At 39.8% G+C, this 27123-nt stretch overlaps 1 protein-coding gene across 1 annotated transcript in view; it reads left to right on the top strand.

Moving 5' to 3' along the window:
• Window positions 1-25617, top strand: part of PLCXD3 (phosphatidylinositol specific phospholipase C X domain containing 3) — an 85373-nt gene extending 59756 nt beyond the window's left edge. The window contains exon 3 of the mRNA XM_015848691.2: window positions 25355-25617. Within this exon, the coding sequence (XP_015704177.1) occupies window positions 25355-25511 (157 nt within the window). The 3' untranslated portion in view covers window positions 25512-25617. The remainder of the gene's footprint in view (window positions 1-25354) is intronic.
• Window positions 25618-27123: the final 1506 nt, after the last annotated feature.

The following is a 27123-nucleotide window of genomic DNA, read 5'->3' as shown; positions in this document are numbered from 1 at the left end:
TCATTAATATGAACAAGGTCAGCTGCCTTATTGGCTTTTCTACCACCTGTGTCACAATGCAGGAACCTCTTGGACTGTGTGTGCTTTGTGGTGTTGCTTTTCCAGTAAATATCAGGGTGGCTGAAGTCCCACATGAGAACCAGTACCTACTACTTTAGCTGTCTGGAGAACATCTCATCATCTTCCTCATCCTGATCAGATTGCCTGTAGTAGACACCTATAATGGTGTCGCCCATATTAGCCTGCCCCTTAAGCTTTCTGTTCATTCATCATTCATCCTTAGGCGTAGCCTGATCCATTCCAGTTGCCCTCTCACATAAAGAACAACTCCACTGCCTTACCTTTCTGCCTATCTTCCCTAAGAAGTACATAACCACGTGAACCCTAAGTGTCTACTCCATGTATACTTCCCCCCCTTACTTTGCATAGCTCTTTTAACAGTTACAAAACAGAAGAAATTTTATAACATCTCCAGAGCTAGTATTTTGACTTTCAAGTATGGAAATTGAAATCCTACTAGTTATTAAAAAAGTATGCTGCAGGAAGACACAGTCTTGAAATATGTGTTAATTTATACAGAAATTGAGCTCATATATTGAACTAAGTGCTGAAAGTGAAAACCCAAGTATGCTCAAAACTGCTCCTCATGTGATGATGATCCTGTTAAAAATAAATAGATGAGCAGTTAAAGGGTAGAATACAATTAGTGGAATTGTCAGAATTCTCTTCAAATCCCACTGCATTAATATTTCAGTAACTTAAAAGTATGTAATCCATACTAAAGAACCTGGAGTATATGTTCCAGCTGAATGGAGCTTGCTACCATCTAATGATAATTTGCAGAAACATTCAACCCTTTTCTGAATGAATGCTCACATCGGATTCTATTGTCACATGCATGTATATTGCGCATGTTATTTTGCTGGCAGCTGCATTTTTTTTTTTCCCATAAATGAAATACTCTGTTTAGGAAATGTTCCTTTTCAGCATTTTCAAATAAAACCTGTATATGCCTCTTTTATACAGTGGTCACTGTCACTTATCTACTTAGTTTTGAGAACAGTGCAGAGTTTGGATCCTTGTGGAACCCATAAGACATATCAGATTGTTAATTACTCATGAGATTATTTAAGATTGCAAGAACAATGGCTTGAGAGAGAAAATATGTTTTCTCTTGGTTGCAGAATCCATTAGACTAGGAAAATCACAAGCAGACTGTATGCAGCAATCTGCGCTCCTTCATGTGGTACGAAATATTCCTCCATATCCAATGAGCTGGTGGAGTTGGCAGCTCTTTAGTGTGGCTGCTCGTTGTGGTGCAAGTCCACTCGCTCCTACTACCGTAGGTGCTTTTTCAGAACAAGCAAAGATTTTGTTCTGGATACTGTTTCTCACTATGCCATGACTGAGGTGAAAGATACAGTTTTGTGCTCCCAAGCCTGAAGTCACCAGGAATGATATTTACTGATAAACTCTGTATAGATATTGCTGGTATCATCAGAGATGATACTCAGTGGATTAGCAATTTGAAAGAAATGGAAATTTAAAAGTCTTCCATCTTTCTATTCTGAGAAAATACAGAAGGCAAATGCAGAAGGAAAAGCTTTTACTTGTGAACTCTTCTTACATCAATGGATCACCTTTACAGAGCTTTATACCACAGCTTTTATCTGCTACTTGAATAAGGAGACTCTCACATGTGTGCGTACATTACGTTCTTGGATTTGATGAAAAACTTCGAGGACTAACAATATGTTTTCTGGTGTAATGTTCTGTCAGGCACAGTTTATGTGCCAAGAAAATACTCTTTGATTAGCAAACAGTATGTACCAAATGAATTACATTCCCTCTGCTTATTGAGTTAACTTCACAGTGAGGCAGCTGCCTTTAGTACATCTGAAAGATGGCTGTGAAACAACCTTTTGATGCATGTAGAGCTGTTCCTCATATTAATGTAGTTTGTTTTCTGATTTGTAGTGAAATTACTAATTTTATTTCTGATGGGTAAATGACACTAGAGACAAGCATTATATTCTCTTCGTTGTCTCTGAGGCTGAATAGTACAAAAGAACAGCAGATCTCATTTAGAGAAAAGAAAAATCTTGATGTACTTCTAAAGCTTTTGAGGAATGGAAAATAGACACATACCCAGCCTATTGTCCCTTGATTTCCAAATTAATTGCTAAGGATAATGCTCCGTACAGCTCACACATGACTAAATCTTTGACCACCATGGTAAAGCTCTCCCCTTAGCAACCAAAGCAGAAAAATTAAAATAAATAAATAAATAAATCCTGAAATCCTGCAATCCTGCACATGGAAACCTTTGAAGTGAAGGCAAAGCATAGACAGTATTAATAACAGAGGTTGTAAGTAGGACAAGAAGCTGTCTGGAGAAAAGCCATCTCTGGGTGCAGACATAAACTAAGCAGGGTCATATTTAGCTAGCATAAAGGCGGATATTAAAAGAAAAATAATCCCTGAAATTGCAAAAAGTGGGATTTTGTGATCAGCTACAGGGGCTGCCCTCCTCCATCAAGCCATACCTCATACAGATTAACTTTTGAGAGTTTCTGTGTTTCTGGAAGAATGAGATTTTGTTGCTTTGTATCCATACCGGCTGATGCCATTTTTAAATGGAATATGTGGAAAACAAATATCAGTAGAAATGGCAATTGTATTTTGTTAATTATGGGAGTGCTCTGACTCCTTATAATCTTGATGTCTGATGCCATTATGGGCTGCAGAAGAGCTGCAATTTCAGCTGAGCTGGCATGGGTTTACCACTCAGCAAACCCATAGGAGCCCATCTTAAGGAGGCAAGAGACAAGAGCAGACCCAGTCTCTCATGTAGGTCTATAGTAGCAGCATGCTTGGCCATCAATACATTTAACTTTGAAGACAGTTCTCTCTCACTTTTATGTTTTCTTTCTTTCTCCAGTCTCTCATTACCAGAGACATTACAACTGAACTCTGCAATCCAGACAAATCCTTTGTATTTCTGTTCTCAAATTACACTTCCAACTGTTCCACAGAAGAGGAAGTCTCTGGGTTGGCACACAGACCTTCATGTCACCTGAAGCATCTAGAAGCCAAATCAGTGATCCTCTGGTATAAAATGAGTGAGCTGTGCATGCTCAGCTTGTTTCTACTGGCAGATGTTTTAGAGGCATTTCATTTGGGAACTTTTGTGAGCACGAGAATGTTGGTATAATGTTCCCTTGGGAAGTGCTGGGTGATTTTATCTGGTGGCTGACTGATGGTGAAATTGGGATAGTAGTAAAATGCCACAAAATAGAGGAACATGAGGTTTTTAATAACTTTATTATGCATTAGTAGAAATCTAAGTGTATATTACTAGCATGTAAGATTTAGCCCAGAAAAGAAGACGACATACTGGTCACCAACTCTGTGACAAACCATATTATTGATGGCTTGACTTTTGGGTTTTCTGAGAGTGGCTGCTCCTCTTTTCTTCATAGAATTTCCTCCATTTGGCTTGCTTGTGACTTACGTTAGGCACCAAAATGCCTATTTGCAGTTACAGTGTATGCTTTGTGACTGCTCTTAAAGATACTTTATGTGATGCTGTCATCACACACTCTGAGCACAGTCTGACCCTGCGTATACAGAAAGCAGCAAGTGTTTTTCAGTATGAAAAGTAAATGTTTATTCTCCAACCCCATCTGCTGTGTGCCTTTACTAACATGTACTTTCCTGAAAGATATTGTGCTTCAATCTGTCTCACCGCTGTAGCAAAATTGCAAAGGGCTCGTTGATTCAGTTGGGTTTTCTTTCTGAGATTACTCAGATTACTGTGCAAAAGCTAAAGCCAAGAGGTGCTAATAAGTGCTGACCCTGAATGAAAATGTGTTTCTTAGTAGAGGGTCAGGGTCAGTCTACCTGTTCTTTGTACCTCTTTGTGAAGGGAAAAGTTTCTTGATGGGTTGGTCCTTTTCTTCTTTGTAAGGTACAAAGTGAGCTCTGAGATTTATGCAAACAAGCATTTCTAGGGTGGCTTCCAAGCTGACAGTGAAGTTTGATAACAAAAAGGTACTTAATGCAAATTGTGGTGAATAAAAACTCAGCAGGTATCGCAACATTCATGTTTCTATGTAGCATTAGCAGTAGCACACAGCAATCATTGCTTTTAGAACAACATAACAGTATAGAACAATAGAAGCATCATTGTCACTTTTTAAACAGAGAAAGGGACAATTCTAGACTAGACAACATGTAGTTACTATGTATTTGAAGTCTGAGGTGTCCTTGTACCTGCTTCGTGTTCCTAGAGTGGTAGGATGTGGATGGAAGCTTGTCAGAAACTCCATCAGCTCTTAAAGTCCTGTTACACATGCTGTATAATTCCACATGCATTTGGTAATGGTAAATTCTCAGCATCCTCCAAGGCAATAGAGGAGAATTTTCAAGTGTAATCTAGAGAGAATGCATCCACCCTCTCCCTAGAGAGTCATTTGTGTATCTGCCTTCTATAATGGCTATTTCTGAACTTGCTTGATAGGCTAAGGGGCCTTCAGCTGTGGAAACCCTGCATGATCCATTATCGGTCCTTGGTATGTGTTCTGTTGTGATAGGGGAGACAGGAGAGATGGGAACTGAAGGGATGGTCTGGAAGAATGTACTATCAAATCAGCAGGGGCACTGATCATAGAATCATAGAATGGCCTGGGTTGAAAAGGACCAAAGTGATCATCTAGATTCAACCACCCTGCTGTGTGCAGGGTTGCCAGCCACCAGACCAGGCTGCCCAGAGCCACATCCAGCCTGGCCTTGAATGCCTCCAGGGATGGGGCATCCACAGCCTCCTTGGGCAACCTGTTCCAGTAACCAATCTCTGCATGAAAAACTTTCTCCTCATATCTAACCTAAACCTCCCATGTCTCAGTTTAAAATTGACCTCTAGCAATAACACTGTCAGAAGATACTGGCACTTTCTAAAATGTCTGAACTTTCTTTTGAAGTTAGAAAGGGAAGAGTTCAGTGTTTTCTTCACCAGAAAACAACTGTAAATGACTAGAATGCTTAGAAACTGTGAAGTAAACTGCCAGTCTGGTCAAAGTTTTATTGAACATGTTCCAAGCCTGAAATTAAATTTATTAAATGCTGCCCTACGCTTACAAACAAATAGCCTTTGTGGACTGCATGAGTAATTAGTTGTGCAGGATGTAGGCCAAACTGGTACAAAACATACAGGGAAAGCAGTAAGAGATCATGGCAACCTGATGACACACTTACACAAAATAAATGGTTGAAACAGAGTGAGTGGAAAAAGACTTGATAATTAGAGAAGTCAGCCAGGCAGAAGGTCTTGGTGACATGCTACATTGTGTATGATGCAGAACATGCGTAGGCTTGGAAAATACTTTTCTTCTGTGAAAACTGAAGTAATAGTCTTTGCCCCTAGGGTATTCATTAATGTCCGTGGAGTGAAATGCAATTCTTTTTTAAGGAGCCACAATCCTTTTGAAAGATACTGCCTTGATAAAATATAGAGCTTATTTGATTTTTCTTCCATGAGCTTGGAAATGTTTGTTTTGTCAAACTTCTTGTCTAGACTTTGCTGCTAGGCAAAAGCTTCATTATTCCATTTTCTTCCTTCAGACTGCTGTTTGTTTTGATGTTTTTGTGGTTAAGGTACAAGCTATAGGTAATAGGAGATTATAGAATCATAGAATCACAGAATCTTTAAGATTGGAAAAGACCACTAAAGATCATCTAGTCCAGCTGTTAGCCCATCACCACCATGCCTTCTAACCCACGTCCCTCCATGTCACATCCACATGTATTTGAAAACCTTTCTGTACAGCCTGTTCTAATGTCCACTACTCTTTCTGATAAGTTTTTCCTAATATCCAACCGGAACCTCCCCTGGAGCAGCACAGGGCCATTACCCCTTGTCCTCTCACTAATTACCTGGGAGAAGAGGCCAACTCCTACTTCCCTACAACTTCTTTTCAAGAGTATGTATTATTTTAATGATAGCACTGTACATATTGTTCCATGCTGTACGGTTGCTTCAGCAGAACACTAGCTATTATGGTAAAATGTCTTTCAGTATTTATCTTAGATGCTAAAGAAAATAATAAAAGATATGTCTCTAAAACACTGAATGATCATCGATGGGACCTGACCTTTGGAAAAATTTTAATTTTGAAGCTGTTGATCCAAGAGGCTTTGTAACTAAGCAACTGTCATCCAGAATGTATTATATCATAAAACAGTATTAAGATATGGAGGAGATTGAGAGGTTCAAGTCAGAGCCATGGTGACATTCAATTACATTCACAGTGATTTTTTTTTGTTGTTGTGTTCTGAGCTGTAGCACAAAGGAGGAATTCTGCCATCATTTGTTTCTTAGTAGGGTATTAAACCCTGCATAGCTTTATCTTTCAGGTCGTGCTGTGGTGCTCTCAGTTGTGCCAGCAAGTTCTATTATGTAAGAAATCAAGAATCAAGAACTGATCTGGACCTTGGGTGATGCAGCTTCTTGAATTTGCTGCTAGCAAGTGATTCTGGACCACAGTAGCCCTCTGCCCTCCCCATTTGGATTTACACATTCTAGTGTCAAAAGCTTGCTTCTCTCCTCTTACAGTAGGAGCCATTGAAATCAGAGTTCCTAGGCGATGCTTTAATTCAAAAGATTTGTGCATCATTTTAGTCAGGGCATTCAGTGTCCTGTTTGCCTTGGTTTTGCTGTTTACCAGGGCTTCCTAGAAGGAAAATAAGCATGGCAACCCTTCTGGTTAAGGAGGATGCCTTGAAAAGTGGGTGGTCAAACCAACAGGTGCAGGCAGGATGTGGGCTCCTTATCTGCAAACCGAAGCAGTGACCCCTGAGTGGATCTATCTTGAGGGATCTGCTCTCACTGCCTTCACGGGAAACAGGGTGAGAGTGGCCTACTGACATCTGCCCCTGCTCAGGACCATCCTTTCTCTGGCCATGTTTTACCATTTTCCTGCTTCCACATGCACAATTTTTGCTTTGTTTAATTTCTTCCTCTTGACAGTTGCAAGCAGTCAGTCCAGAAAGATTCATTTCTGCTTCTGTTGCTTGTATGACAATGATAAGGATTTGGTCAATTAAGACAAAATAATTAAACTAAATCTGAAACCAGAGAGTTAACATCAGCTTTTAAATGGGGCTTACATAACTAGAGATCTTTCAGGCTATTGTCAGAATCCAGGCAGGCAGTTCTGCAGGTAACTGTGGTGAATGTGTGTGGAGACTAATGCTGTTTCTCTGAAGAGCATCACCACATGGCACAGCAAGATTCAATCAGCTGAATTCAGTTTACTGACCTTCTGCAGTAGTTCAAGGGCAGGACTTATCTGACAGGGATGAGCAAGATCATTGCCAAAGCCTTGCAAATGAAGTGTTCTGTTTCACACTCCCTTGTTCTTGCTTAGTGCCATCCTGCTGCTGATCTCAGATCAGAAAGCATTTGGATGGTAATGATCTCTGTCGCTCATGGCGTTTTTTGCTGGCTCCCTCTTTCCGTCACGCAGTGTTTTGTGATATTTGTGTCTGGCTGTGCTAAAACAGAAAAGACATAAATGCAGCTGAATGGTCACCTCTTGGTAGAAGACTCTTTTCTTTGTACACTGCAGCCTGAGGAGCATTTGTGGAAGTAGTAGTATGCTCCATGATGATTGTCTGTTGTTTTTTTCTTGTAAGCTGTTACTCATGAGAGTTATTCAGAGGCGGCTTCTTTGAAAAAATATTTTCCAGCTCAGGAAGGACTTTCCTTTATTCTATAGTAGCAGGAAATGCACTGTGTGGACCAACCACTGGCCCACTTAATATAATTCCCTCTCAGTAATCTTCTGGGATGCTCTCCTTCCTGCTGCAATAAGCTTTACAGCCAGCACTGACCACACTGTCTTCCTGCTCCTGCGCTTCTCAGAGTATGTCTCTTCTGTGGTGCAGACTCACAGCAGCTGGCAGGGAAATTTCTGCCTATTGATTTAGCTGTTTGTTTATTTGTTGTTCATTTGCATTTTTGTTACTGCTGTGTGCAGCTGGGTCTGTATTTCGCAAGAGCATGAGCCACTGCAGTAACCCTGCACTTGTGTGGCTGACATGACAAATCTGCTTGTCTGCTGCTGGTGGAGCACAACTCACACTCTGAAGGAGAAGAGGATGCCCTCTCTCTTGTGGTGTCTCTCTACCCTGGCTTTACTCTGATTTCAGTTTATTGTTCATGTGTCTTCTGAAATCCTTTGTATAATGATTATTTTGTTCTGCCTTTACCGTGATGGTCTGTGGTGTGGCTTGTTTCATTTCTGTTACAGAAACCCTAGTTCATCTGTGTGGACTTTTCATTTAATAAAATATGAGCTCAGTTCAGAAATTACCAGTATTATTGGGAACTTGAGACTTTTCACAATGTCGGGTTCTTTTTATTGTGAATCAGAACCAGAGGAGCTCTCCAGATCATCATTTGCACTTGAAAAACCTTGGTCACTTCTGTTTTAAAAGCTAATTTGAGATCACATCCATCCTGCATTAGTAAATATTTTATTTCTCCTTTTAATATTTTGGTCTACAGTTGTTAGTTCTGTTGAATGTGGCAGTAGGTGCGTGTTTTTCTTGAGTCGTTTCAACCTAGTGATTACAAAACAATTTGTTCGTTTTGCCATTGGTGCAGCTTTGTATTGAAAACTGTAGATATCTTAGCCTACTCTGGACTGCATGTTCCAGTGTTTTTCTCCAGAGAGAAGTCTACTTTAGCAAAACAGTTTATGTCAAAACATTTCAACTTCGTGCTTCTATTAATTCCATCTTGTCATCAGATTTACGTTACGATGTTAATTGTATTATTTAATGCTGTTACTATATCCACAGCTTTCATTTTTGTATTCAGGAATAGATTTTGAACTTTATATAATGGGAGAGGCCAACACTATATTTGCTTTCTAATTTGAAATAGAAGCACGTTTTGAAACACTGGAGTTTCTCACAGAACAGAAGTTGTTGATCTCACGCCAGAACTATATCACAAAGGATGTTTTGCATTGAAATTCCCAGCCTTTGACTTCCCCTGAATATTGTTGTTTGTCAAGTTACAGTCTATAGACTCTAGCATATTTTTTCTCATTTCTACTCTTCATTTTCCTCTTGCTCGTGACTGTTGTGAATTGTAGTCTTACCCATTAGTGACTGGCCAAGCAAAAACAGCATTATTGTTAACAATGGTAATTTACCTGGTATACTTATTAATAAATGATATAGAAGGATAGAGTTCTTCAGGGAGAGTCTACCATGGGAATGAGTCACATTTCCAGGACCTTACTTTCTCACAGGAAAAAAAAAAAAATCAAAACCTGCTTATAGTTAAAAGTTTAGCCTCATTACTTTGTCTCAGAGTAAAATGGACCAGCTGCCCATTTTAATATTTACGATGACTTGAAACCAAGTCAGACAGCCTAATGGTAGGTCTAATACAGAGTCAGTAATATGCAGTGTGAAAGAGTATAATGAAGATGACTTAGCTTTGTGAGAAAGCTGAATTTTGCTGTTGATCACATTATGTTGCCAATGATTGCATCATCACTAAGCCATTTCAAGACTGTTAGCTGCAAATTATAAGAAAAAACGACTGTTAGCATTTTGTTATAAAATCTGTCAGTAACACATATTAGAAAGAATGGCTCAAAGCTCAGCAAAAATACTTATCAGACTGGCATAAATAGATTTAATTCCATCCAGTGGATTCCATAGCCCAGTGCAGTACATAAACTGTACCACCATTACTTCAGCAATAGGCCTTTTTGAGTAGGCTAAAATGAACAGAACTAACCACGGTTATCTTCATGTTAAGCTCTGCTTTGTTTATTCACTGTGGAGCTTGGAAGATAGCTTTTTATCCAGTGGATAGTAAAAACCAAAAGTAATATGAAAATGTTTTCTCCTGTTTTTCAGCCTTGCATATTTCCAAATGTAATATGACGTGTAGTACGAAAATAAGCTTTAATTACCAAAAATAAGACCTGATAGTATTAACAATATTTCTGTGCTGAATGATCTGTCTGCATTTGTACAACTTAGGGGCTGATATACTGGAAATGGCTCTGTAAAGAAGGAGCTGAGTGTCCTTGTGGACAGCAGGTTGACCATGGGCCAGAAGAGTGTGGCACACAAATGGAACAGTGTGTAGCAAGCAAATCAAGACAGGTGATCCTCTCCTATTCTTTCGTGGAGGCCACATCAAGAGTAGAATTCAGTTCTTTACTTCTCAGTTCAAGAAAGACAGGGGTCTTTGAGTCCAGCAGAGGTGATTAGGGGCCTGGAACATCTTCCTTAAGATGAAGGGCTGGGGCTGTTTAGCCTGGAGAAGAAAAGTCTGAGGGGGATCTTATCACTGTTTATAAATACTGAAAGTGCAGGAATCAAATGAATGTGACCAGTGTTTTTTCAGTGGTTCCCAGCAAAAGGACACAAACTGGAACATAGGAATGTCCATCCAAACATGAGGGAAAATGTCTTAACTATGAGGGTGACAGAGCACTAGAACAGCCTGCCCATAGGGGATGTGAAGTCTTCATCTCAGGAAGTATTCAAAACTCACTTGGTATTTCTTATGTAACCTACTATACGGAACATTCTTTAGTAGAGTAGTTGGACTAGATGATCCCCAGAGGTCCCTTCCAACCCCCAAGATTCTTTTTCTACTCTCTGTTTCCCACTCTCTAAGGCCAAAAGCCTGGGACATGACATGAGCCACATTGCAGCCTGAGTTACCACTGCCTTAACTGTCAGGATTTCTTTTGCAGCCTTCTTAGAGTTGGGGTAAACATCTTAGAAAAGCTGAACACAACTAAAGAGGAGAGTGAACTGTATGGTATAATTGCTAAATGCATAAGCATTGCACGTAGTGAAAGACATCTATGAAAGTAATAGTAATAGTAATAGTAATAGTAATAAATAGTAATAGTAATAGTCTCGTGCGGGTTGGAAGGGACCTTAGAGATCATCGAGTCCAACCCCTGGGATTCGAGCCTCTGTGCTGCAGAGCGGCACTTGTACCACTTGCGCCACAGGGGGGATTCGAACTCTGGTTCCTGGTGTTGCAACGTGGCATTCCTACCACTTGCGCCACTGGGGCACACAAAGTGATGTTCTATAGTGGAGAACAGCAAATGTAGCATACCTATGTAAAATTGGTAGGGAAATGAAGCCTCTGTAAGCTTTTGAGGGAAGGTTAGACTGTGGAGCTTAACTAGAAAGATGTGATAATTAAAGATAGAAAGATTAATGGAAAGTTTGATAAATGTTAATGAGATTTTTGAGGTGGATTGCAGCAAACTTTCTTGATTCATTTTTGTCACTAATTTTATGAAAATTTTACAGGAAAACTGGATTGCTGCATTTCAGTAATGCTGATAGTAAAGTCAAAAATAGGTTATTATCAAGCAAAATGGAATTTAAAAATCAGAAATGGAATTGCAATTGGTTGGAGATACCAGATGGAAGAGAAGGTAATGGGACAATTCTTTAAGGAGACTGCTGATCTGTAGTACTTCCAGAACAGACCCAAGATTCAACTATAGGAGAGTGCTAATGGAATTTGCTGTTAACACATTTTGGTTGTCATCGTGGTAGAAGAGTAACATGCAGAAAGAACTGCATGACCTTAGAACCTGCAGAATTTAGAAATGATCTGGAATTGGTACATGCTCGGTAAGGTGGACTATAACCAGCTGGGAAAGCAAGGCAAAGTCTAGTGTCACCTATGGCTGGCTAAAGCTAAGTCTTCAGTGGAAAGTGTCTGGGAAAATGAGCTGCATCATCTTGATTTGCACTAAGGCATTTGCAGTGCTCATAGAAAGGCTGCAGTGATGTTGCCTGAGGTGCTGGTAGGATATCTTTGGATATCCTGTGCAGTTCCCTGTGCTAGGAGTAGATTAAACCTGGAACAGGTGCAAGAGGGACTATTCAGATAGCTGGGAATGAATTGCTGAAGACACGGGAGTGCTTGTCTTGTTTATCCTTGCACAATGAAGCCTGAGAGGCTATGTGATTACTGTCTATAAATATCACAGGAGAATAAATACCAGGGAGGAAAAAGAACAGTTTAGGCTAAAGGCCAGTGTTCTCACAAGAGAAACAGCTATAAAATGACTAAACAAATTTAGGCTGGAAGTAAGAGAAGGGCTTCCTGCCATCAGATCAGTGAAGTTTTACAACAATCTCAGAGAAGCGGGAGTAAGAAAGCTGTCTGCTTATAAGATTAGCTTTATCAGCCTTTGAAAGAGGAATTGGCACATTCCTCCCAGCTTTTTTGTTTAGATGAACAGCATGGCTTCTAACCTGAACTTGCAGAGGCAGCTGTGTATTTTCTTGTGCATGTAAACTTATTCTTCACCAAAGGTGGAAAGGCAGGACAGCATGGTGCATCCTCTTTCTGGCTGGGCTGCTTGTGTCTTGTCTCTCGAGACCTGCCAGAAGGAAACAGGCACACTTGCAGTATTAATTCACAGCCCCACCGGTTACTGAGAAGTTGGAACCAGACCTGCCTGCATCAGGAGGTGGAACTTGCCAGCTTGGAAACACATTGTCAGGAAGAGCCTCAAGAGTATGTGTACCCACTTGAGACCAGAGCAATCATTTCTTGTTGTGGAAGAGCAGTTGCTTTTATGTTTTATCTCCTGGATACTGTCTGGCATTATTGCAGTTGACAGCTGAGATGCTATGGGAAGGGATGCTATCCAGAGGAACCTGGACAAGAATGAGATGCGGCCCTGTGCCAACTTCAAGAAGTGCAACAAGGCTAGGTGGTCTTGTGGGAGATGACCCTACCTCTAGCAGTGGGCTGGAATTACATGATCTTGAAAGGTCCCTCCAGACAACTGTTCTGTGATTCTATGATATACCACTTGAGGGTTTATTCTGTGAATGCTTTTGGCTTGTTAGTAATGGATTATAAGGAGAACAAACAAAATGAATGAGGCTGTTCATAACTAGAGATGGGAGTAGAGGGAATGGCCTCAAGTTGTACCTGGGGAGGTTCAGGTTGTATATTAGGAAAGGTTTTTGCTCCAAAAGAGTAGTCAGGTGCTGGAAGGGCTGCCCAGGGAGGTGGTTGAGTCACTGTCCCTGGAGGTGCTCCAGAAGCATTAAGATGGTACTAAGGGACATGGTTTAGTGGGGAAATACTGGATTGGGGTTGGACAAGATGAGGCATGTTCAACTTGCAGGTCACATGCAGCCCACCACAGCTCTCAATGAAGCCCGTCCCTTCTCTGTGATTTAAGGGCAACTGCTCTTCTCTGCTGAGCAGCTCCAGGCATGCATCTATTGCTCAGCAACAGCCAGTTAGTGCATTTTAACTCTGTGTTAGTGCAGAGAAAGCCACAGGGAGGACAGTGCTGTGCAGTGCTGACTCAAGTGATGGCAAATAAATGTATGCATTTTGATATATTGGCTAAACACAGGGCTCTGAACAGCAAAGAATATGTATATGTGCTTTCTATTTTGATAAAGGAATTTGAAAATAGAATCATAGAATCCTTAGAGTTAGAAGGAATCTCTAAAGGTCATCAAATCCAACTCCCATGAAATGAACAGGGACATCCATAGCTCATTCAGGCGCTGAGAGCCTGATCCAGCTTGGATTTGAAAGTTTCCAGGCTTCCACCATGTGTCTGGGCAACCAATTCCAGTGCCTCACCATTTTCACTATGAAAGACTTTTTCTTTGTAAAGATGAACACCTTTAAACCTTACTAAGAATTGTAGCTACCGCCATCAAACCAGACTGGTGTGTTAATTTCACAGAAACAAGGTGAAATATCCTATTTGTTTTATGTTTTTGTTCTACTCTCTTACTTTAAACGTTTTAAGACAAACAATTCAAATTAAAATGTTTTCTTACTTACATTAATAATGTACATTTTGCAAGGGTTGCTCTGGAAGGTGTGCCTCCTGTTTCTTTATGCTGGCTCATGATGACAGAGGCGGAAACTGGTGGTGCAGCAGTAGAGGCTAAACCTTCCCACCAATATCCCTTTCTGTGTTGTTGCTATGTGACAGATGGTGGCAGAGGGGTAGCCTGATGCAATGGTGTCTGGCGTGGAAGCGCATATGAAGCAAAGGTGTGTCACTGAATTCCTCCATGCAGAAGAATTGTACCCATTGACATTTACTGACACTTACTTAATTGGTATTAGGACCAAACTGCGAATGTGAGCACAGTGAAGCTGTATATGCTGTATTTCAGCAGTGATGACAGTGGGTCAGATTGTTGTGAGCAAAGCGTGCATACTCTTGCTCCTTGCTGGAGAAAATGTTTAACTTGTGATGGCTGTGTTGAAAAACAGCTGAGAATTTGCTCTATTGAGTAGCGTTACTGTGCTCCTTGTATCAGTTGTTGTTGGCATGGGAATAATTGGGAGGCGTTACTTTTGGAGTGGCCTAAGTATATGCAGTGCAAAACAATTTCTACTTGGTAAATGCAGTCCAGGCAAGACAGCAGGTTGGACACCCACAGGCTAGATGATCTTGGAGTCTTTTCCACCTTCCATGAGTTTCTATGAAAGCTGCTGCTGCTAAATGCTTAACAGCTATGCTAAGGATACTGTTTAGTGTATATTGCCCCTGGGATCCAGTTGATTAATAAAGCTGATTTTGCTATGTGAAGCCAGAGGTAGAAGCCAGCAAAATGTATAATAGATAATAAGTTTCCTCCTGTGAGATTAAGCAGTTGTTGCAGTGGAGAGAATAGGTGTTTGAAGGTCCTGGACTTGCACAGCCTGGTCTGGCTGCTGGCCTGGCCTATGCTATGACTTTTTTCTGTTCTAGCTATTTAGCAGCACTCTTCACTCAAAGCTGCTGTATACTATTCACCAGTCTCACAGAAAGATGAGTTATAATTGCTAACTCAGATCAGATGCATTCTAGACATCAGTGGAACTGCATCAACCAGAGGAACATGGAAGCTCAAGCCTGTAACTAAGTCCAAAGCAAAGACAGCAGTGTAATAGGAGTTTAGTACTATGTGTCTGATACAAAATAATAAAACTAGTTTTGGACATAAAGATTGGTGGAGAAGGAAATGGGGGACTTTCAGTGCATGTCAGAGGTCAATTGCTTGTATAAAGAAAAAGCAGTAGGAAGCAGACAAGGTGGTATCTCTGATGAAGAGACGTACAGCATTGATGCTAAATGGAAATTTGCTGGAAAAAAGCAATTTTGGAGAAGCACTGATGCTTTTTTTGAACTTAGGTCCCGAGTGATACGTAACTGAAATTGAAGAAAATAAGTAGGAAAACATTTTTTTTCTCGATATTTTCTAATTTAATATTTTAGAAATATTGAAATGTTTTGACAAATTCAAAATAGCTCTTTTAAAATGTCTCATCCAAGATGATTTGAATTTAAAAAGCACAAAAAAGTTAGAGAACACTGTTTAAGTGGCTGCGCTGAACATTAGGTAGATGCTTAATTGTTTTCAATTAACTGAAGAACTCTGTATGTTCCTACACATGATTTTGTCCCCTACTACAGTACTTCCTGTTTGTTTTTTATTTGTTCAAATCAGAACTGTAGTTATTCCCAGTTTCTATCACTTAGATGTGTTTCTTCTGGAAAAAATGGCTATTTCCCCGTGCTTTTTTTCAAAGGTAATAATTTTTGTAACCATCTTCCATTTCATCTTTGTTGGGTGGATTGCTTCATTGTGATTGGTATGTCTGTCTGTGGGTTATGCATTGTGTGACATACTGGGCAAGGTGCTGTTGCAAACAGCTGTGTGCAGTTTCGTATACTTTACTTGTCTGTTCTGTGCCTCTGCAGACTCCTTGTAATATCACTTGATAGAACAAAAAAATTAGAACCACTTAGAGCAGTTTGATTTGAAAGGAAGTGGGAATTGCTTTGTTCTGTATTCAGTAGCAAAAGATTCAAATAGAGGTGAGATTTAATTTAATTTTGAAGCACCTGCAGGTACAGGGGAAAAAAAGGCATTAATTTTTCAGGCTACATAAATTAAAAAAAAAATCTACATTTTATCTTTTTCATTACATAATTTGGATTTATTGTAGTATCTGTTTCAGTGGAAACAGTAATGTTATGCAGATTTCTGTTACAGGTCATGCAGTAAAGTGATGTTGCTGGCATCTAGGAGTGCCTTAATTACTGCGCCTTCCTTCTAGCTACTCTGCTTTCTCTGGGAGTGATGTGTACCTTTTTGCTCATTTTTTCTAGTTACTCAAAAAGAGTTTTTGTTCAGAACTGCTTTGTTATTTCACTCATGTTGTAGGGTTGTGAACAGGGTTAAATATTAGTGAAAATCCCCTTGAGTAGATCCAGTTTTGTTGTTCTCTATGTCTAATTTCAGGACATTTCTTCCACGCACAGCTGTTCTTGTTTATTTTTTTTATTTATTGGTGTTCATTGCCATTTAGTCTCATCTTTCTTGCATAGTTCAACTATTACATGCTCTAGAACTTGAGTTTTGTAGCATGGGGCTGAGCCATCAGTAGCAAGCAAAAACATCAACTGGAGAGTAACCACCAGCTCTGCACCTGGAGGGGAGCTCTTTGGAAGGTCCCAGGCATCACATGATGGCAAATCATGTCTGAGTTTGGGAAATGTTGGCTGTGAACAGTCTAGCACTGGAAACAACTTATTTGCAGGTGAAACTCAGCAATTGCTTCCTATCCTAGGTGTAAATCACTGATCAGTAAGTCTCTTTTTCCTATGTGTCTTCTGCTCTTGCATGTGTCAGTAGAACTTCTGGAAGCAGATTCTGTGTGCCCACTGGGGGAAGTCAATCTTTTAACTTATCTTCCTGGGCTTGTGGTGGGAGCTGAGAGCCTCCTGGAGCCATGAGGTGTATATGTTATTCCATGTTTATCCATACTGTGTGTGATAGGTGTTAGTAGTTGAATTCCAGCTAAGAGCATTATCCAAGACAGCCAAAATTTGGTATTGGATTGGGATGAGTATGTGAGCAAGGTGTGGGAGAGATAAGCTAACATGAATGAAATGAAAACAGTCTGATGGTTTCAGGTTGAGGGGCAGAAATCAAAGAGATGAGATACAGATGACACAAGTTCTAGGGGTCCTTTCCCCAACACAGTGCAGGACCCAAGGTTGTGGAGCCCTGCTAAGGTGCCTTCATTTGGTTCCTTGGCATCAAAGTGATAGAAGTTTCAGCTCGGCTGGCTTGGCAGATGGCCAAAGTTAGAAAAAAAGTTGTCCTTTTATCTTATGGTGAAGCCAGTGCTTTTTATATTTTTGTGCTTGCATGTACACATGCTTTCTTCCTTCATTTCAAGAATTAAACCATTTGCATCCATAATTGCTTGTTTCTTTGAATGTGAATATTGAGTACAGCTGCGCTAACTATAACAAGCTTTTATACTGTTCTGTGGGGTTGTCCATTATATTAAAGTTTTAAAAAACTCTCTGAAGCCAAAATGGCATCCAATTTTTTCTTCTATTTTGAATAACTGTTTTCTATTTTTATTATAATATTTAGGATATCAAATGATTAATAAAGATAGCGAAATTAAATAAATTGAAATTCTGAGCTGAAATGAACATGGTAGTAAAAATTAATTGTTGAAGTCTTTTCAGTTATCTTATTATTTGTTTTCTTTTATGCTTCCTTTTCCCTGGATTGTTTCCATAACTTCAGAGCAAAAAGGATTCTCACGTACTGTGACTCCAGGCAGTGGGGTTATGAGACAAATGCCATCTGTCATAAGACCCATAAGAAACATGGTAGTTAGCCCCTGATGGCGGGTTGGAAAATCATTGCAAAACTTTTAGAGGTTAGTACAAGATGCATTGCTGCAGTTCCTTCCTGTTTCCCTTGTTAGCAAGGGGAGGAGGTGGGAGTATTTCTGCTCTGTTGGAGTATTTCTACTCTGTTGGTGTATTTCTACTCTGTTGGTGTATTTCTACTCTGTTGGAGTATTTCTATTCTGTTGGAGTATTTCTATTCTGTTGGAGTAGTATTTCAAGACAGCAGTTTTGAAACATGCACTGTCTTTTAGTGGGATATTTTTTTATTTGTCCTCTCGAGGTCCGCGATGGCCCATGACCATGAGGTAGGATCCATTCTCACATTGTTCTGCTCTACTCATCTGTCTCACTCCCAGTTTCTTATGGGGTTGTTGTGTTAGAGACCGCTACTGGAAGTCCAAGGATTGTATGATTCTTCACAGGCATGTATCGATTCAGATTCCAGAGTCCAGTAGCTCTCATGTCACCTGTTTGATTCACTGTGGTTGTTTTGATCTTGTTCTCAGCTTTCTGCTGAATGTTCTGCCACAGGACGTTCAGAGCATCTTGATGCTTTCCTGCCTGCTTGCAAAAGGCTGAACACATACGCACTATGCTTTGGAGAGAAAGAAAAGGATGTGCAGTGCACAAAGCTCCTTACATGCAGGGAGATGATAGCTGCCTGCAGCTGTGCCCCCTCAGGCACTTGTCAGATCAGCTCAGCAAGTTTGGTCCACACTATACCTGTAAGCTGCTGCAGATGCCTGGGAGCAGAGCTCTGCTGTGGGCAGCACAGGTAACATGTTCAGGGCACACGCACAGGAGGCTGTGAGTAACTGGAGCTGCCAGAAGGCAGGAATGGTGAGCCCCAAACTTACTGTCTGCCAGAGGCTTTCTCCTTGGTGGTTCTCAGAACATGACATTGGTGTAGCATAAAAAAGCTTGGGCTGTCTGTCTTCAGGAGATAGGAGTGTAACTGTAAAGTATGATAATGACAAGTAAGTTGTAGCCTTTGTAAGTGACAGAATTTTTTAATGACATAGTCATGTATTAATAGTACAGGTGGCTTTATCTAAATTTGTGTGATTACCCACAGGCCCCAGGTAGCAAGAAATTACATCCCAGCTACCACCACTGATGAAGATGTATGTTACTTATGAAGGATTTTTTTTTGGAAGATGCCTCAAAGCTTCCAGGCCCAAATCATTTGCCTTTACATCACATAACATGACTCCTGCCAGTACAGATAGCTTTCTGGGCTATAGGTTTGGGCAAAAGAACTACACTGAAAAGATGCGTCAAACAAAAGCAGATTAATGATGAGTGAACATTTGATGAATGATGATTTGCCACTGATGACAATGCTGGTTTATTTTACTGTATGATATTTATACATGTAAGGTTCTGTAATGGTGTGGTTACTTGTTTACATTTGTACAAATGAGGTCTATCAGAGCCATATGTCTTGCAACTTGGAAAGTGTGAGAGAGGTATTCATGATGCAGTGTTTGTAGGGATCAGAATCAGCTGACAGCTTCTGTTTGGTTCCATCAGTTCCGTAGGTGGGTGCTGCAGAACAGTAAAATAGAAATGTTTGCTGAATTTAAAATAGATAATTCTGTATGACAATAGAAAAATGTGAAACTCCGTGCAGTGGGAATTATGTGACTTGTAAGGAGAAAAAAAAAAACCCACAGTACTTGCTTCATTTCACAGTCTCTTTCACTGTGTCTATTGTGATAGGACAAGCGGGTTTCAATCTAAAAGTGGGGAGATTTAGATTTGATGTAAGGAAGAAGGTTTTAATAACAATGGTAGTGATGAAGTGGAAATGAAAGCCCTGTCATTGGAGCCATTCAGGGTCAGGCTGGACCAGGCTCTGAGCAGCCATGTCTGGGTGTGAATGTCCCTGTTCGTTGTAGGGGAGTGGGACTAGATGACCTTAAAGAGTTCATTCTAACTCAAAAGATTCTATGATCTATGACATGACGACTTTGGATGATAGCAGTTCAGACTCTCTGTTCTGTTTCCCACTTCCATTCCCCACCACACTGACCAAGACAATAGCCAAAATCCTAGTGTTGCTTAGTTAGTGAGACCTCTGATAATACAGCAGCCACTGAAGCCTTTACCAGCTGATGTGTTCCATGTACTATGTTTATGTTCTGAGAGCAATGGCTAAAAACATAACAAGGATAAAAATAGGGTTTTGAATATTAATCACCTTCTGAACCATTGCACTTGCTGCTATTAAATATCCCATTAATTTTTTGTATGAGAATAGAAGTGTAGATTCGATAAGTACAGCTGAAATGTCCTTTGAACGGAGGTTAGGAAAGGCCACTTTTGAGCTTGTTTCTGCTTCCTCTTTAAAATGAAACCCAGAAGTCCAGCAACAGCTCAATAGAGGAGTGAAGACATCTGGTCCCATATGACTCTGCAGAGTACTTGTGCTATGATCAGTAACTAAAATATTCATCAGGCCATGATGTCATCTGATTAGATGCATTTCCAAACTGTATAAAGCAATTGGAGATGACTGAGTAATAGAAAAGCATTTCAGAAGAACAAATATAGAACTGTTGGGTGTTAACATACGTTGTACCTGCAACATGACAGCTCGTGGGCTGTGTAATATGTCCATTCAGGATCTTGGCAAATGAATTCCCACCTGTGCTCCTTTGAGACTATGAATAGTAAAAATCGCTTTTTTTCCACCCAACACTGCCCAGATTTTCTGATTGTAATCAGTAATGCCAATTTTAAGAGCACATGACTGTTGGCTTGAGAGCATCTGAGAACTGAGAATCAAATCGCAGGAGTGATCAAGTTGAAGGAGCTCTTCCCCAGCCAGCCCATGCTTGTGCTTCAGTTCATTTGTTCCTTTGTTGTTCTAATTCAAAAGTTTCTAAGGTCCTGTTATAAATCAACTCTCCTCGGTCTATCAGGGCCATCTGGGACAAGGCAAGACAAAAAATGTTTGATTTATTTTTTTCAGTCCAGAATGCTTCCACTTGCTGCTTTTCATTTTGTCACAACAGATACATTAGCACCGAGAGAATGGTAAATTGTAATCTGGAGGCAGAAACAAATGGCTGGTATGTAATAGAAAAATAAACCTTCTAAAATAGTTTTGTCACAAAAGAAAATCACAGTAGAGTGAAGTACTGTGGAATGTTTCATGTTTTGCATGGAAGCATTTTTGCTGATAAACAGTTGATCTTTATTAGACACGATGAACACTTGAATAATATACCTTAATAGCAGTGCTTTTGGTGGCATCTACTTTTGACTGCTCCCTCTGGCATTTACAAGAATGTATAAGGATATTTGTGTAGGAATACTGTCGATACATAGGAAGGTTCTGCAGTCTTCATCACTGGAGGACTGTAAGAACAGAATAAGCTGAATGTTTGCCAAGATTGGTTTGTACATTTGATCATCGGGTACCTGATCCTGCCTCTGACTGCGCTGGATGTACTTGAGCAACTTTTCAAGGTTTTTGTAGACATGATTTTTATGATTCAGTGACACACGAGACACCAACAGCTCACAATGGAGCAGTGAATTCTCAGCATCCTTGAAAAGCCAAAGTCAGCATGTGCTGACTTACGGCTCCAGGATCAATCATCGTTCTTGCAAATATGATTAAAATTGAATGGAGAAGAGGGACAAGAGTCTAAGGATTCAATTCTGGCTCATATATGTACATTCACCTACAGAGGAGTGCTGTTTTTTTGTTGTTTTGTTGTTGTTGTTTGTTGTTGTTGTTGTTGTTGTTGTTTTGTTTTGTTGTTGTGTTTTGTTTTTGTTTTTTTTTAAACAGTAACACCTACTTGCAAACATCTGTATAATTTGCTGGAGAGGGAAGAAATGATAAATGGTACTTTTGTCCTGAGGAAGTAGTACCACTTCAGTTCTCTCTGGTGTTGCCAGTAATAGCCATTTAATTCTAGACTTTGCAATCTGGAAATGAGATCAGTGTACCTGCATGGGTTACCAGTTTCTTAAATTCCAAAAGCAAATCTGTTATCTGCTGTTTAGTGCTCAGTCTCTGACTAAACAGTGAAGAGCCCTTTTGCTTTGTACTCACAGACTTCCTTCTCCTCCTCCTCTCTTGAAAGCTCTGTGCAGAGGAACAGCTTTTTCACCACATGAGGTCCTGTCGTGGAGTGCTGCTGCCATTAATGTTCTGTCACGTTGTCAGACTGTGATGACTCAGACATGTTAAAAAAAAAAATCCAAACTTCTTGCTCAACTAAAATAGCCTAGGAACAAATTTCTTTTTAAGCAAATTCTAATGCAATTAGTTACGTCATGTTTTCTTTTTGAAAGCTATAATGAATCTCTCACTTTTGAACTGCAGCTTCTTGAATGTGTTGCAGTTTTTTAAACAAAGTTTAGTTCTGTTGGAGTCCACCTGAGATCTTTCACAGATGGGTAAAAACAGAAAAGTCATCAGTAGCTTTGATAGAGCTATGCATGTCTTTAAGCAGGCTGCCCCAGAGTTGTAGAGGCGGAGGCAGTGGGCTGGGGTGATCATGGGATTAGAGGTCAAGGCTCTTTTCATCTCAGTTTATTCATAGCGTAGAAGTCTCGCAACACGCTTTGCAGACCAGCTAGACTTTTGATTCACTCCTTAAGCTCTCACTGCATCCTTTGCAGCAAAAGCAGCTGGGACATGGGAGGGTGAGGAGACTGAAGGTTGCTTGGTGCTGCAGGGAGAGTGAACTGCAGCAGTGTCAACATCAATGGCACTGCTGCCATTGTGATTCTGTTTGATTATTGAGACTGAGTTGCACTAACACAGAGTAGAAGTGGGTGTGGTTACAGTATGACTGCATGGCTTCAATTAGTAGAACTGTTTTTGCTTAGCAGCAGAGATGGCTAACCATTAGTATCTACAGGTGTGGCACATGCTTATGTACCTGGGCTTCTGCCAGTGCTTGCAAGGCTAGGATCAGAACCATTGGCACCAGATCCCCAGCAAGACCATTAAACATTGATAGCAGCCTCTATGAGAGAGCCATGCCCTGGTCACCAGAGTGGTGCTGCCAGGATTGAGTTGCAAGCTGAGAATCTGGCACATCCTCACGCTTTGTCATTTTGTCAAGACTGCAACAAAATCCACTAAGACTGGTATGCACTGGGTTTCTGTGAACACAGTCATGTAGGTGGTTGCCACGCAGCATGGTTTGTGTTCCTCTTAGTAAAACCCTTAATGAGAATAATTATTAGTTTGAGGCATGCAGAGACTGGAAATTACAAGGGAGGGTGAACAAGGTTTGTGCTGCTATCACAAAGACACCCTGAGGAATGTAAAAGCGGGCTTATTCTAGTAATTACTGTGTGCGTGTGAGATATTTGTGTACAGCTGAGCAACGCGTGGTTTCATGCAGTCATTGATGTAGATCCTCTTTAAAGATGGCACTGTGGGAGGAATATGACAAAAGGTATGGGATTTTCTGTGAATTTCTATCACAATCAGAGCTGCATGTGATAAGGTCAGTGAAATCTTTTTTTCAGGTATGTATTTTCATGGAGATGTGTTGTTTTTTCTAAGCAAGCAAGCCTTTTGTCGGATAATCTGATTCAGTTTTGACTTATGCTTAAATGCTTGTTAGTTTCTTAAACAAAAGATATCTGTGGCTTTATCTGCAAATTTGCGTACAGACAAGGGTCGTGCAACTGAGCTCTGTTTGAAATATCAGTGAAGTGTAAACAACTCATTTCTACTACTAAGCCTACTTGGAAATGAAGTGGCAGGAAAAAAATTAAAGTAGAGCCCATATCAAAGGGAATGTGACTACCCGCTAAGGACTGGAATAATAACAAAACAGTAGGAAAAATTAAGAGGTATTTTAGGGTATACAGCTGAGTGTGTAGGCAGGAAGCTCTATGGTCAAAAGATAAATTACGTCAGATCAGATTCAGAACAAATAAAGGACGCTTGAAGAGGTAATTATGTGTCATAGGGGAGTAAAATAACAAGGGTATCAATTTATGCAGAAGGGAAAAATCTGTGCCTGCCAACAATCAATCAGTTCATCTCTAAACCTAGAATTCATGGAGCTTCAACAGGATGTTGAAGACAAAGGCATCTGCCATCTTATTAATGGTACTACATGTCTTCCTCCAGTGTTCAGCAATTCCAGCTTTCCACAGCAGCATCGATCTAAATATACTGGTTAGTTTTTTTCAGAGAATAGGGCTTAAGCTCAGCTTTACAAGCTGGTACATATGCATGTCTGTGCTTCAGTCCTGGTGAATCAGTGTGTGACATAAAACCCTCTTCCGGTCCTAAATGTGTTACCTTAAAATGCATTTAAGCATACAGACAAATGTGCTTTGCTGAAGCAAAACATTTGTTTTGTGTGTTCTCCTGTAAAATCATGGAGGGGTCTAACTTTAACCTTGCGTATGTGTGTTTTATTAATTTTGTTTTCTTTTGTTTTGTTTTAAAGACAGATTCCAGCCCCTAACACTACATTCTGTGCCCACTAATAGTTCTAATAATTCTATTTTCTGCAGATCTGTTTTCCTAAAGCTTTTGAGATTTAAACTGCAGTCAGATCAGTGTTTTATATGTACTGTCCCTGTGCAGCATGTTGGCTGAGGGGAAAGTATTGATCTCTAGATTTTGGAGCAAAGGGAGAAAATGGTCATTCCAGATGACTGCACCCTTATCCAGTCCACAGTCTCTGACGTTTAACTCCATAGCTGGAGCTTGACAAGGAGTGTATTTTTAGGATAGTATCCAGGCTTGACCTGAAGACTCCAAGTGCTGCAGAACTTATCACAATATTTGGGAATTATCATTCACCTTTTCTTTCAAAAATCTGTACTTTCCTTTGTTTGAACTTACTAACTTCTGAACACTGGATATTTTTTCCTGTCTACTGCTGTAGAACAGTGGAGCCTTTTCATTTCCCATAGTATTTCCAATGATCATTAGTTTATATTTTTGTGGAATCAGAAAAATTATTTGAACTTACCTTTTACACATATCTTAGCACAAGGGGTCTGACTTAATAAAAATATGCTGTTTAAGAAAAGGGACTGTGGTGCTTTTTAGTTCAATTACTAAACATTTGTTTATGATGAAATACAGTTCATGGCGGGGATATTAATACTAGAAAAAAAAAAAGGGTATTGAGTATAGTTTGTATTTATGGTGTATTTATAGTGTAGAAATCATGGTGGTATTTCATTGGTATTTCCTTGAACACATCAAACACACTTTACAAATGGTGTTTTCTCTTACTGTGTAAGAACTCATAAGCAGTTCTCGTGCAGTCATAGCTTCAGATGATATCAAAAAGTGTCTGGTTGATTCCCATGACCCTGTGCAAGGTAAGTAATCAGTATGAGCCTGTATGACCCTCCTTTTATTCTTTTCTTCTGAGAAGCTGAATACAATCAAACATGCTATACCCACAGTATAAAAATTATAAAGAGTAGAATTTTCTGAAAGCCTGAGCAGTAACTCACGTGTATCCCTTAGAAACTGAGTGAGATCAATGGAAGTCACTACTGGAAAATCCTGCCTCAATGCATTTGTTTCACTGCTTAATGAGTAATTGTTGTTCCTGTTTTCTCTTTAGGGCTCTTCCTGCCATGATGCAGTGGGTCCGAACTCAGAAACCAGGAGAAAGTGGTGTGAATATTATCACTGCAGATTTTGTAGAACTTGGTGACTTTATCAGCACTGTTATAAAGCTCAACTATGCCCTGGATGAAGGTGAAGATGACACTACTTGATAGTACTGCAATATGTTTGTTGTTGCGCTACTTAGAATTCAAAAAACAAACAAAAAAAAAAAAAGAAAAAGAAAAAAAGAAAAAAAAAGTTTAAAAAAAAAAAAAAGAGAAGATTGCATTTTAAAAGAAATATTGTGTAAAACACTGATCTTCCTAAAACACATTGAAGTGTTTAGGGCTTTAGTGGCTGAGCTTAGGGGAAATATTTTAATCAGTTATGATCATTTTTTACATTTGTGTTTTGTGTGAAGAGCAAAACTAACCATGTTTACAGTGTTTGATATAGGAAGACCATTTACATGTTTTCCATGAGATACCAAATGCAATTCTTGTGTTCTGTGGTTATGAGCAGTGCCAAGAAATTTGCTGCTTTCAGCACAGTGGGATGTGTGTTACCCTCTGACTGCCCACAGCAAGATTCCCAAAGGTGTGAACATTACACCAGGTGTCTAAGGACAGTATATATGGCCCTAAAATTTTTAGCCACTACACTTCATCTGTTAGGTGATTTAATGGATTGTATTTATTGATAGCTACAGGTTTAAATGCCTTTGTGAAGTAAATACAAAGTCATGGCTCCAGCTCATGTATAATCACTGGACAGTAAACACAATGCATTACTCCGCTTGTGCAGAGCATTGACTAAATCCTGCTTGCTTTTCAAATCCTGCTTGCTTTTCATTCTCAAAATGGAGTTTTTTCAGTGTCTCTGCCCCAAGTTAAGTAAGTCAGCAGTTACGTAGTGATGGGCTAAGTCTGTACTAGGTGCTGCCAATGTGTATTTTCCATGGCTTTAGCAGGTATAGCCATTTTCTATGGCTTTATTTAGGACAGCTTGGAGCACTGCTCCTTCCCAGGACCAGTCTCATGTAAGAGTCTGATCCAGCATCCATTGAATTTAATAGAGAAATTTACCGTGTTTAGCATGGACTGGGTATGGAATCAATGAGCAGGATTTTGTCCTGTAGTAGAAATATGCTTTCTGCAGGACTAAAAATATAGTTTAGAAAAAAATAGGTGCAGTCTGAGCTTCTTTTTGGAGTACCTGTAAATATCACACCTCTACTGATTAAAAAATAAAAATCAGTGTCAGTTTCACAGTGAAAAACTGCTGTACTAAAGAGTGTAGTAGTTCAATATCTAGCAAAAAACAATATGCTATAGTCCTTACATTGTATGTGGGAAATAATGCAGCATAACACAAGTTTAGAAGTCTGTTGAATGGCACTGTTCTAGCAGTGGAATCTGATTGCTGCGCTTTTAACAAAGCATTTACAATTCAAATATATTGAAAAGTTAGGAAGTTATAAAATAAGAGCATTGACACTGTATAACACCTAACTGGATATACACTCAGCTCTGGAAAGCAAAACATTTCATTTGTGCGAACCAGTAGATGCTATATTGCCATACAAGGAAAATACTCTTTGAAACATTGCAGTGCTTTATAGGGTAAGTAGGGTCAAGTTTCCATTGGAATTGCTGGAACTTTCCACTGAGTGAGAAGGGAGAAAACATCATATGGTACTAAGCTATTTTCTGTCAGATGGTAATGACTACCATCTATCATCAGATTCTGTCCAAACAAAAATGGTCTCATTGAACAGGTGAG

This window comes from Coturnix japonica, chromosome Z (genome assembly GCF_001577835.2).
Source record: "Coturnix japonica isolate 7356 chromosome Z, Coturnix japonica 2.1, whole genome shotgun sequence".
Taxonomy (NCBI): domain Eukaryota; kingdom Metazoa; phylum Chordata; class Aves; order Galliformes; family Phasianidae; genus Coturnix; species Coturnix japonica.
The sequence above is the reverse complement of the archived record's forward strand: the minus strand, read 5'-3'. Positions and strand labels throughout refer to the sequence as shown.